The following is an 11891-nucleotide window of genomic DNA, read 5'->3' as shown; positions in this document are numbered from 1 at the left end:
GATTCCTAGCATTTCTTGCCGCTCGCTCGTTCGTCGTGCTTGTCCGGGAGAAGTGTGATATAATAAATCACTTGTGTAAACGGAAAGTTACGTTTGTAAATTTGAACGAAATGGCAGAGAGAAGAATCAACATTCTAAGTATATGTTAATTGTAGGAAACGTCGAGAGGAGCGCGTCTTCTCCTTTAGTAAGTTATTCCAATGAAATAATCAAAATCATTGTAACTTTTCTGAATTATTAACATACGACATAGAACATAACAGACTGGAAATAATGTGTAAGTAAAAATATGCTTAAAGGTTATTACATTTGAATGAAACGATGTGCCTAATTCCTCGTTCTCGTCTTCACGGCTAACTCAAGTTAAATAAATGAAAATCGACTTAACGATGTATTTGCTGTCTTTACACGTGCTGTTTACCTTATCTTCACGCGAACAATGTAAATACAGCGACTCTACTTTGCGACTCTAAGATATAGTTACCGCCGGCATCCTTTTCATAACTTTCCTCGTCAATGATCAGCGATCTGTGTAATAGGAAAGCAACCGGGCACCCACTGATCGAAAACGTGTCACTTTCAAATTAGGATCAAAGTCCGAACGAAACTGGCCATCTCGTTACCGTCACATTTCCTTATGCGCAAACGAAAGTTCACCTCGACGACTCGGTCCCAGCCGATTAATTGATCGCACGTGTGCGCAGCTCTCCGTTCTACCTTGATACCCGCGAGAGAACGAGACCTTTAATTCAACGTACGTACGAAAACTCACTTATCGGCGCGTATCGGCGAGCGCAAAATCGCCGCGTTAACGTCTCGGCGTTACTGTAAAGTCCTGAATGAAAATCATCCTCAGGGCATCAACGAGAGCCGGCGCGTTCGCGCCGTTGATGATGTCGCCGGTTGGAAGTGTTGGTGCCGGAGCATAGCAAAACGTTCGTATTGGATCGCAGAGGGGAAAGAGGGGAGAGCATGGTGAAAGAAGGAGAAAGCGAGACGGAGAGAGGAAGGGAGACAGATAGATCGGTTTTGCCAGCGATCCAGATCGTGTGTGTGGGGATAGAGGAGACGGACAACCTTTCACTTTTTGACAAGCTCTGGGTTCCTCCATCTTCTCCTCTCCTCCTCCTTCTCCTCCTCCTCCTCCTTCTCCTCCTTCTCCTTCTTCTTCTTCTTCTTCTTCTTCACTCCTCCTTACGTTTTCCTTTTCCTTTTTCTCCTTCTTCTCCTTCTCCTCTTATCTCTTCGTTTTCTTTTCTATCTCTGTCTCTTTTCGATAGTAGAACCAAATCCATCTGCAGGTGTGAGCCAGGTTTTTATCGGAGACGCGCTGTCTTGTGCAAATTTGCGGAAAAACTGGCTTCACAACGAATGAATTTGCGTGTGTATATCCTTGTCGCGAGACGAGATAATTACTACATCGTCCCGGATGTTTGTTACCTGCTCAGGATTCCTCAATTCTGTTGCTTTTAATTTGCAAAAAATGCAAATATTTATATCAGTAGTTTCGATCGCGCTGTATGCCACTTTCAATCGTGAACATCGTTCACGCGGACGCGCTTTATCTCCGGAATCCACGCTGTGAATCCCACGCTTGTATTAATATTCAGCGCGTGATTTAGTAATTTCGAGGATCATTTTTTATCCTCAATTTTAAGTGAATTATCTTGTACGGTGCAATTACGTAATTACATTATATTTAATAGCCTGTAATTATATTACATGCACTTGCTATATACGACGACGTGAATATGTCAACTAATGAACATTACCGGCGTGAATGAAATATGATTATAATATTAAAATTGGATAATAAAAAATCTTCAAGACAACATTTACCATTACTTATAATTAAGGGTTATATAGTTGAGAAATGTAGTTGAGGATTGCCCCGGACAAGAAAGACAGACGTAAACGCGTCTGCAAATACTTACAGCTCATATCCTAAAGTGCGATTGTAGAAAATAATTATATTACACACGATTGAATATATTTGACATAAAACACACACATACTTTCTCTCTTAATTTGTCATTTAATTTATGAATTTGACATCATAAAAATTTTAAAATTTTGTTTGTAAAACGGTTTTTATACATCGTACGACTTCAAAAATATTTCATTAAATATATGAATTTAGCTTGAAGGTTTGGCTTTCGTTTTGACCTTCGTTTTTTAGCTTCTCTGAGATATATCACAAGGTCAAAAATTGGTGAGAAACACTTTCTGATCTCTTCTGTTGTTAGAGAAATACCAGTTTTATCTGAAAGTTTTTCGTTGCTTGAAACTTAAGAGAAAGTTACGGTTTATCGTATCTTAAAATCAAAGATTTTTCTCTCTACATTTTTCTACATTTTTATATGACGACATCGTTTATTATTTATTATGACGCAAGATTCGTGAATATCATTTTTTGTCAACAATGCCAATGAAATCATTAATCGTATGTCTCAAGATAAAAATTCTTCTAAATGCCGTGTAATTATTCAAGTTTCCATCAGAAATTGAACACGAGTCTCGTGTCATATTCGATCCATAAAGGTCGCCCGGACATGCGCTTACGCTTTCCTGAGCTTTGCACTTGCGCTTTACCAGTCGTCCATAAGCCGAGTCCTCGACAGGTTTTGTTTGCCTCCTGGTCTTGGTAGAGTCAACGATTGAGCCATGAAGGTATCCTGAAAATCGACGCTTTATTGAGATGAGTATCTCACTTGTAAAACCCGTCTGACGTACGTTAGTTTCCGGGGGAGGAGTTCCAGGGAGTCTCCTGGATTTAGTCCTGGACAAGGTCTGCTCGTTGATACTGCATGAACTGCATGAACGTAACTTTAGACACACTTAACATAATTACAAATTCTCAAATATTTTATCATTCAAATATTATCTTCGTTATTTTTTTATAGCTATGTAATAATCTTTCAGCATAATAATGCTTATTTTGAATCTTAACATGTATAATTATGTTAAAAGTCGAAAGATGTCGAGATATATTTCGAAAATTTCTTACATTTATTGCAAGAAGAAATTTAATCATCGCTTTGCGCTTTTGTAGATGACGCACGACGTGATTCGTCTCATGTACATACTACTCTTTCTCCTTTGGAGTCCCGGCGTGGTAAAATGTTATAACGTACCGTGTACATTCAACACAATGTGCATGTGTTGGGTCCAGGACGATGACGACGACTTTACGAAAATGGATATCAGTTGCATGGGAGTTCCATTCGCGCGTTTTCCTGGTTTGTCTGGATTCTCAGAATGCTATTCATCTATCATCTTCAGCTATCATTTTTTACTATCATCTGGCATAAATTACAAGATATAATAAATTAAGCACGATCTATACAAATTACTTCAGACGTATCGGTGAACTATGTGACTCAGCTGGATATTGTCGGCTCCGGGATGCAAGTGTTGGACAATGACGCGCTTGCAAGCTCCGCGGGTGTCGAAGCTCTAGGGTTGATGAGCAATCGATTATCCAGTATAGGTGACAAATCTCTATTGTAAGTTCAAGTTCTGCATTTCTTGCACAAAATCTACGTATAGGAGAAGTAAAATACGCAATTTTTCAAAATATTTATGTAAAAGATTATAATTCCTTTAAACGTCTTTTGCTTAAGAGGTATTACGGACAGCCTACGTTCACTGGATCTAAGCTATAACTCTCTCGAGGATGTACCCTTCAAGGCCTTCCGCGATCTAAAAAAATTGAATTGGCTGAATATGCACAGGTATGTCACAAATTTAGCAATCGCGCCTGCGAGAACATTTAATAACGTTGCAATTAAATGTAATATTAAGGAAACGATTCGTTAAAAGGAATTTTAACTAAAAGTATTTTTAGAGAGAACTGCGTTTTTATATGTGAATATAAAAAGCTTATAATTGCCTTGTATATAAATATAAGAGCGAACGTTCCTGTAACTTACTTATATGTAAATGTAAAAAGTATATCTTTCCGAAGAGAACCGGTAGTTAATAGATTCGCTCGTATAATTCACTGAATAATAAATACGGGAAGAATGTGGCGCTTTTGGTGAAAAACAAGACTCGCAGGCTGATATAATAAAATAAGACCTTCATTGGAGAAAAATTTGTCAATTGTCAGCAATCACCTAACATCGTTGGACGGCGACTGGGGCCGCACCAGAGACACTCTATCGAATGCGTTTTTTGGTGATAATTCGATCACAGAAGTCCCCAGACTCTTCTCGAGTTTCGGCGCGCTGGTGTGGTTGAATGTAGACAGCAACAACATCGAGGAGTTCCCTAAGGAATGCTTGCCGCCGAATATGCACACTCTGAGCATCAACAATAATCTTCTAAAGGAATTCCCGCAGTCTCTAGAAGGCCTGAAAGGCCTCACGTGGCTTTACATGAGAGGAAACAACATCAAGTACCTGGAACTGCCAGATTTCCGTAGTTCCAGTTTGGAGCTGATCGACCTCAGCGAGAATTCCATCGAGTGGATGAAGACAGCGACTTTGAGCAATCGCACATTGAAGGTGGTGGACTTCAATCTTGCCGGTAACAAACTGACCTCATTGCCAGGCAGAATGTTCGATCGCCTGGAGATCAAAAGACTGCACTTATCGTCGAACGGTATCAGGAACGTCGACGACGAAGCCTTTCACGGTCTGGAAGAGATTCTCGAGTATTTGAACCTGGAGAACAACGATTTGTCGGCGGTGCCAAATGCCGTTAGTCAATTGAGAACGTTATCGTATCTTTACTTAGCTAATAATGAGATTCGAAATATCTCTGGCGAGGCATTTCAAGAATTCGCAGAGCATCTGAAGGCTCTCTCTCTCGCGACTAACAGTTTGGACGCGGTACCAGTGGCCGCACTGTCCAGGTATTCTTACTTTTCTTACAAAATAATTTCTTCGAAAGCATCGACAATTATGGAAAAGGAAAGCAAAATTTCACAAAAATTGCCAACTAGTAGTAAAATTTATCTGATTTAATTTAACTTAATCAAGGATATTTTTATGTAATTTTGATTAAGTTAAATTTTAAATTGTTATTATCTTTGACATTATAGAGACATAACGCAGATGTAGAAATATAATTTCAACAAAAAGACGTTGATCAGTAACGATGTACTTTCCTGAAAAAAATATTTCTGTCCGATTTAATAATTCGTCAAACTAATAGCAATATTTAAATGGACGAAAGACGCATTATGCAGTGCTTTTGAAGTAAGGAATATGTAAGCCCGTTATTCCACGCGAGTTCTCGCGAAGACCGACTAGCCGATCGATCCCGCGCGTTCTTGTTCTACATTCTCATATGGAGTTCCTTGTTATAGATCGTAAAGGTCAAAATAAATCACACGACGCAGGAATACGGGCTATTAATATGAGATCTTAATAGCGGGAAACGAGCTGGATGCAATGTATACGATGATCGATTTTCGTAACAGATGCCAGAGGCTACTGCACCTGAATCTCGGTTACAACAAGATCTCCCACGTGGAGTCGGGTGATTTCGAGTGGGCCGAGGACCTTGAGATCCTGCTGCTCAGGAACAATGTCCTGACGAAACTGAAAGCTGAGACCTTCAAGGGGGCTGGTGCGTTGCTCGTGTTTTCTATTGCGAAAGTGTATTATCCGAGATAATCGGTACACGCACCGCAGCCGTTATTATTCGACGTAACATGTCATTTATACGCTATTATGAAGTTACTTACACCGTTTATACATCTACCTTTTCACACATATATTCATACGTTTAATCACAATTATAAACAATTCAAGTAATCTATGTGTCGCTATGCATGTGTGTGTGTTCCTTTTTTTAATTTTTCTTTCATTATATTTTTATTTATTTACATATATTTGTTAATGAATCTTTGTTTTTATCGGTAATATAATTTAATATGACTCTAAACATCAGTATAAGTATGACATAATTTTGATATGACTCTAAATGACTTTAAACGAAATGATAATATAATTTTGATTTCATTCTAAGCGAATAAAAATCGTTTCTAAGAAATGTTTTTGCAGGTAAATTGAAAGAACTCAGCCTGTCGTTTAATCACTTGACGGAACTCGACGACGACTGTTTCGTCGGTATCGAGGAGAGTCTGGACATTCTCGAGTTGAGCTTCGCCTTCGCCACGGATGTGTTTCCACAACGTGCACTCAGGCCGCTCACGAATCTTTTGTGGTTGGTTTTAGACAACAACAATTTTCAGACGATCGAGGCGACGGCTTTCTACTCCTTCCAGCAACTGCGTTACATCAGCATGGAGTCGAACAGGCTGCATTACTTGCCCGAGAGAATATTCCTTTCCAGCGTGCACCCCGAATTGAAAGACGTCAAGCTGGGATATAATTTCCTCGAAGCGATTCCGGAGTCGAGTTTCCATAATTTGACCGAGCTGCGTTCTCTTGATCTCACTGGAAATCGAATAAAGATCTTAGCGTCTGGCTCGATCATAGATTGCCCTAAGCTGGTGACCATATCGTTAGCTTACAACAGGATACAGAAGATAGAGAGGAACGCTTTCTACAGTCTGTCTAGCTTGCGTTTCCTTCACTTGGAGTTCAATAAGCTGACCGTGTTGGATTTGGGTGCCATCTCGGAGATCGGCGGCCCTGACTTCGCTTTGAACGTCTCCTTCAACGCGATAGCATTTATCGACTCAGGATCTTCGATGAATAATCTCACCAGACTGGATCTTGGATTTAATAATATCAGTCATCTTTCTCCGGATACGTTTTACGGCACGGCCGATTTGAAAAGTCTCAATCTGCGGAACAACTTTCTCACTACAATCGATCCAGGTGAGGAAATAGCTGTGTGGAAATTTAAAAACGTCTTTTGTGAGAGAGTTTCATAGTTCCAAATAAAGAAGAATGAAAATCATTTTTCTTCTAAATCACAAAATAATAAAATAACTCCTTGAAATTTTTTTGTTTTTGACCGTCGTTTCCAAAAACTCGGTTCTCAGCGATTTTCGAAATTCTTCTCTTTATCGGGAATTAAATATTTTTAGATCTATTTTCCGAAATACAAAGTAAACGTTTCTATCTCCAGGCAATAAAAACTTCAAGCATGATGAAATGTACGCGTATATGTTTCAGGAACGTTCGCGCTTCCTCACCTGGAAACTCTGGACATAAGCGAGAATAAAATCGACACGTTGCGCAAACAATCCTTCCACGGTCTGGAGTCTCTCCAGAGACTGGACTTGGGCGGAAACGAGATCACTCAGCTGTCGACCGAGCAGTTTAGGAACTTGAGGAGTCTGCGAATTCTAAATCTGTCGAACAATAAGATCCGATCGTTACCAAGAGACGTTTTCGAGGGCACCAGACTAGAGATCCTCGACTTGAGCCACAATAAATTCACTGCTGTACCCTCCGCGTCGTTTTTAGAGGTCGGCTATACTTTGAGAGATCTCAACATGGCAGAAAACTTCTTGGACCATCTAGACTCGACCGCTTTCCCGACTTCTCAGTTGGTGTCCTTGAATCTAGCGCAAAATCGCCTGACGATTCTGCCGGATAATTCATTCGTCTCCTTAGGCAAATTACTAAGCTTGAACGTGTCGCAGAATATTCTTCAGGCGAACTTCAAGGAACTGTTTCATTATTTGCCAGATCTCAGGCAACTTTATCTGGCCAATTGCGGTCTCAGGAGCATACCGTTGCTACCACTGACGAACTTAAATGTCTTGGATTTGTCTTTTAATAACGTTGACGAGACCACTGATAAACAGTTTCAGTATCTGGAAGGTCTGAAAATTCTCTTACTAGTCAATAATTCGCTGACATCGATGCCTAGTGTTAGACTGAATCTTTTGAGAGAACTCGACGTCTCCGGAAATCCTATCGAGGTAATTCTACAATTTCAACTTTTCTTAAAAATCATCAGAATTGAAATAAACAAACGACAAATTCTTAAAGTTTTCGAGGAAAATTTGTAGTTAGTAATAAAAAAATTTCGATAATTTCACTCGGTTGTTTCGCAGGAACTGACGAAGGAGAGTTTTCTGGGTTGCTTGCGACTGGAGAAATTAAACTTGAGAAACTTAAATCGCACCAGGTCAGTGGATAAGGACTGTCTACGACCCTTGAAGTACCTGAAACACCTGCGCATCCAAACGTGGCCGCAGGCTGACGGCTTTCATCTCCGTCACTTGCTATCCGGCTTACCGCTTCGAACGGTCGAGATTCAAGTGACGGAACATCTGCTGAAGCATCAGATACAGAACGCCTTTACGAAACAATTGAGAGAACTGACAATCACCGGAAGCGATCTCGAGCTGATCTCATCCGAGGCGTTCTCCACCATCGAAGGCGGCGAACTGATACTGCGAATCAAGGACACGCACATCCGCAGACTTCAGTCGGATATTTTTCTATCGTTGACGAAGAGACTGTCTCAGCTCACGCTGGATCTCAGAAACAATCACATCAATGAACTGAGTCCGTCGATAATCTACGGGAACCTCTCTTGGGAGACTGTAGGGACCAACATGGTGGCCGGTAAGCTCGCTTTTCGCCGTTTGCAGTCTTCCGTCGATAATTATTAATACTAGAATTGCCGATAACTAACGCATACCTTTCTACAAGAGCGGTCAAAATGACAGATTTGCGAAAAGAATACATAATGCAAGGTAGTAAGAGTATTTATTCATATCGCAACAAGTCACAAAAAATCTTATAAAACGCACCGTTTAAAGTAAATTCGAGTAATATTTTAGAAATTATAAACTAGTCATTTTGGCTGCTTTGGTAGTTCTAGTGTTAGTCGCATTGCTAAAAATCGATATTACGTTTGCGTCATTAGTAAAGTCGAACAAACATACTCACGGAACATGGTCTAATTAATTTAATAGTATCAATAATTGTTATTTAAAAATGATCTCAAGTAAGAGATCTCAGATTTAGGAGTTAGGCGCGAGTTAAATCGCAAAATGTCATCATAATTAAAAAACATAGATCCAAGTCTGAATAAAGACTTTGAATATTTCACATTATATCAATTTCAAATGACTACTAGTAACACAGGTTTAAGACTGGTATGCGCATCTCTGATGACAACCTCTCTCTTTTTCTTTAGGTGGGCTGCAGGTATCCGGAAACCCGCTCGAGTGCGACTGCGAGATCGCGTGGCTGAGCCTCTGGCTGCGCAGGTGGCTGAGAGAGTCCCGGCAGATCCACACGGCGTCGCAATCCGACGCCAGACAATTGAGAACCATAGCCGGACGAGCCGTGTGCACGGAGACCACTCCGTCGTACTCGTCCGACAAGGTCCTGCTGACTCTGGGTACTCCGCACACCGCCTGCCAAGCGTCCGCCCTCAGCTCGGGGAATTACGAACGCTTGGCGACAGCTTGGCTGGCCTTCGTCAAATTCTTCATCCTCGTTTTCGTCGTCAATTAATTCGCGCAACAACAAACAGCCGTTTCATCGACTCGAAATCGACTTCAAAACGTCGTTTTCAACATCAGCTGTTTTCATTCCGAAGCGTGGACGACGAAATTTTGCGTTAATCGGGCCTCTTCTCGGGGAAAGGACTGATATTTCGCCCGAATGTAGAATTCTATTCCAAAGTGGAACAAGGAAAGTACCGCGACTCGTTTAGTGCATTGTCAGATTTAATTTTGCGACAGGTGTGCGATTGCCTGTACGGATTACCAGCTCTTCAGCAACACCAGGACAGTTTTCGCAAAGCCCCCTTTCATATATTGCGCGTAACGCAGATGAATATTTATGTTCCATACGCGTTGCACACCTTTCGCGCGATTTAAATGATGTAACATTATGATTCGGTATATCGTGACTTTCACTTTAAATTTCTCACTATCGCTGAGACATAAAGAAAGCATCGTACATTACGTAAGCGTCAGGATCTCCTTCACGTGTGATGTGTTTCTAAATCAAAAGTTTCTAGTAATTTAAGTGATTGTGCGCACACGAGGAGCTAAGAGAGAATTTATAATATTGAATTTACGTAGATGAGAAACGTAGATGTAAAGATATTTCCAAGAAACAGTGTGATTTTTTCATGTAAGGTTAACAATAAAAGTATAATTGAATTATTACGACCGATGTATCTCGATGCTAGTTTCGCGCCGATCGACGCTCGAAGAAGTGCGGCAGAAAGAGAAGGAGAATCACATCCGTCCTTCAAAATAATGACGTTTCTTCCGAAAAGAGAATTTGTTTTTATTTACAAACACAATTGTCATGATTTCGTTTGTGCTTTATACAGATGGCGAAGGTAAAAATAGACAGGAATGGAGGAAGAGAATTCTTAGGAAGAAGCAATAAAGAAGTATAGACAAAATAAGGTACTCGAGAGAGGGATAATAATGGGACAAGAAATTCGTGAACGTTAAATCCGTTGTTAACGCGCGATGGTAATATTACTCACTTAATCTTGCGAATTAACGAATGATATCTCGATAATGGTTACTTCTCCTCGAACTTCTTTCGCGTCGTGTTTATTTTACAGTTTCGCGGGGAATTTTACTTTATTTTACGCTTCTTTCTCTTCTATACGGGCGGCGCCTGCGTGTGCTGCAAACAACCCTCAACATTCTCCGGCCAGTCGCAGACGTTTTCGTTGGGGTTGAAGACCAGATTCACGGGACAGGGCATGTGATGCTTGCGCTCGCCTTCGCACATATAATACATCGTGCAGTCGTTCTTGTCCGCGTGGTAAGATATATGATTGTCCTCCTCGTCACACATCACTTCGTTCGCTGCAAAAAATATTCGGGCGAAATAGGTAACGTTCAATTCGCGAGTACCTCTAAAAAGAAATAGCGTTCTAAACAATGTACGATAATTTACAGGAACGAATATGCTTCCCATCGTATACGCTGAATAAACACTTTGGTTTTTATTACAGGATGCTTCAAGAAAGAGTTAATATTTTTTTGAAGCACCTTGTGTATCGATTAAATAATGTTTGGAGGATACTTACGATCCTTGGTAGTGTACTTTCCGTTTCTCGAGGTGCTCTCGTAAGGACCTTCGTATTCTAATTTGACTTTGTAGCCCTGCAGCTCCTTCTTCATCGCCTTGATCAGCGGATACTTTCCAGCTCCGCAGGATCCTCTGAAGTCGTCCATGTCGACCGACCAGATCATGACACCTCCAAAGCCTTCTTCTTTAAGCCACGACATCTGTAAGAAAAAAACATAATTTTAAATGTTGAGAGCCTATTGACACATTTGACAAAAATTCCGAAAGTGTATAATAGATATCGCAAAAATTGCGTCGTTACAACACATCTTTCCGCTGTACCTTGTTAATGAGACTTCTTTCGTCGTCGAATCCGACCCATTGATCGTCTCTGTACGCGAACGGTACTTGCTGCTCGCTATCCCACACCAGAGTCGTGTTGTCTTCGTTTAAGAAGCTGCAGACCTATTTAAGAGATTGATGTTAATTACAAAATTGAAAGACGTACTTCTTCTATGCTACAGCTACAATTGTGTGAAATATAACATAAAATATGAGAGATGTAGTGCTCAGACTTTTACATCATAGTTGTAAATATACAAACAGATACTGCCGAATACAAAATTACTGAGATTGAACCAAGTTAGAAATTAATGAAGAAAATACCACTGCAACATACCTCGTAGTAGGACAAGAATCCGGATTCGTTAGTGAAGTTACCCGCCACACCGCCGCCGGATGCAGGTGCGCCGATGTCAAATTTCTCCTTGTCGACTAGCGTAAAGGACCTGCCATACGTGGGCATTCCGATCATGAGCTTTTCTTTCGGCGCTCCTTGCTTCACCCATTCGCGCGCGCTGTAATCCTATGAAAAAAGCGCGGAAAATTTCACAACCGCGTCATGTCTCGATTTTAATGCTGACGCAAAATCCTAGACAGCACAAAATCTTCAAAGAA

General features: G+C 40.7%; 2 protein-coding genes across 3 annotated transcripts in view; one reads left to right on the top strand and one right to left on the bottom strand.

Moving 5' to 3' along the window:
* Positions 1-44: 44 nt before the first annotated feature.
* On the top strand, positions 45-9980 carry LOC116846305 (chaoptin-like). Of its 2 annotated transcripts, none has more exons than XM_032820007.1 (10): positions 45-187; positions 3053-3239; positions 3359-3506; positions 3624-3734; positions 4112-4858; positions 5429-5577; positions 6015-6797; positions 7098-7852; positions 7988-8504; positions 9082-9980. In XM_032820007.1, the coding sequence occupies exons 1-10, from the start codon at positions 143-145 to the stop codon at positions 9402-9404; spliced, it is 3765 nt and encodes a 1254-aa protein (XP_032675898.1). In that variant the 5' UTR covers positions 45-142; the 3' UTR covers positions 9405-9980. The 2 variants fall into 2 exon arrangements, with proteins under 2 accessions (XP_032675898.1, XP_032675981.1); XM_032820090.1 differs by lacking the exon at positions 45-187 and adding an exon at positions 2602-2788.
* A 185-nt stretch (positions 9981-10165) lies between these two features.
* The window catches only part of LOC116846463 (probable chitinase 10), a 43784-nt gene continuing 42058 nt past the window's right edge, over positions 10166-11891 (bottom strand). Inside the window, exons 13-16 of the mRNA XM_032820331.1 lie at positions 11614-11799; positions 11277-11399; positions 10954-11155; positions 10166-10729 (exon numbers count right to left, since the gene is read on the bottom strand). Of these exons, the coding sequence (XP_032676222.1) occupies positions 10521-10729; positions 10954-11155; positions 11277-11399; positions 11614-11799 (720 nt within the window). The 3' untranslated portion in view covers positions 10166-10520. The remainder of the gene's footprint in view (positions 10730-10953; positions 11156-11276; positions 11400-11613; positions 11800-11891) is intronic.

This window comes from Odontomachus brunneus, unplaced genomic scaffold (genome assembly GCF_010583005.1).
Source record: "Odontomachus brunneus isolate Ranch 3 - 2012 unplaced genomic scaffold, Obru_v1 Obru_scaffold_001, whole genome shotgun sequence".
NCBI lineage: Eukaryota > Metazoa > Arthropoda > Insecta > Hymenoptera > Formicidae > Odontomachus > Odontomachus brunneus.
The sequence above is the reverse complement of the archived record's forward strand: the minus strand, read 5'-3'. Positions and strand labels throughout refer to the sequence as shown.

Bases quoted from the DNA above. Each gene is read 5' to 3' on its own strand.
- LOC116846305 (XM_032820007.1), top strand. From the start codon at position 143: ATGTTAATTGTAGGAAACGTCGAGAGGAGCGCGTCTTCTCCTTTA. The intron at 188-3,052 runs GTAAGTTATTCC...GCGCTTTTGTAG, and splicing joins GGAGCGCGTCTTCTCCTTTA to ATGACGCACGACGTGATTCG. The intron at 3,735-4,111 runs GTATGTCACAAA...GTCAATTGTCAG, and splicing joins AATTGGCTGAATATGCACAG to CAATCACCTAACATCGTTGG.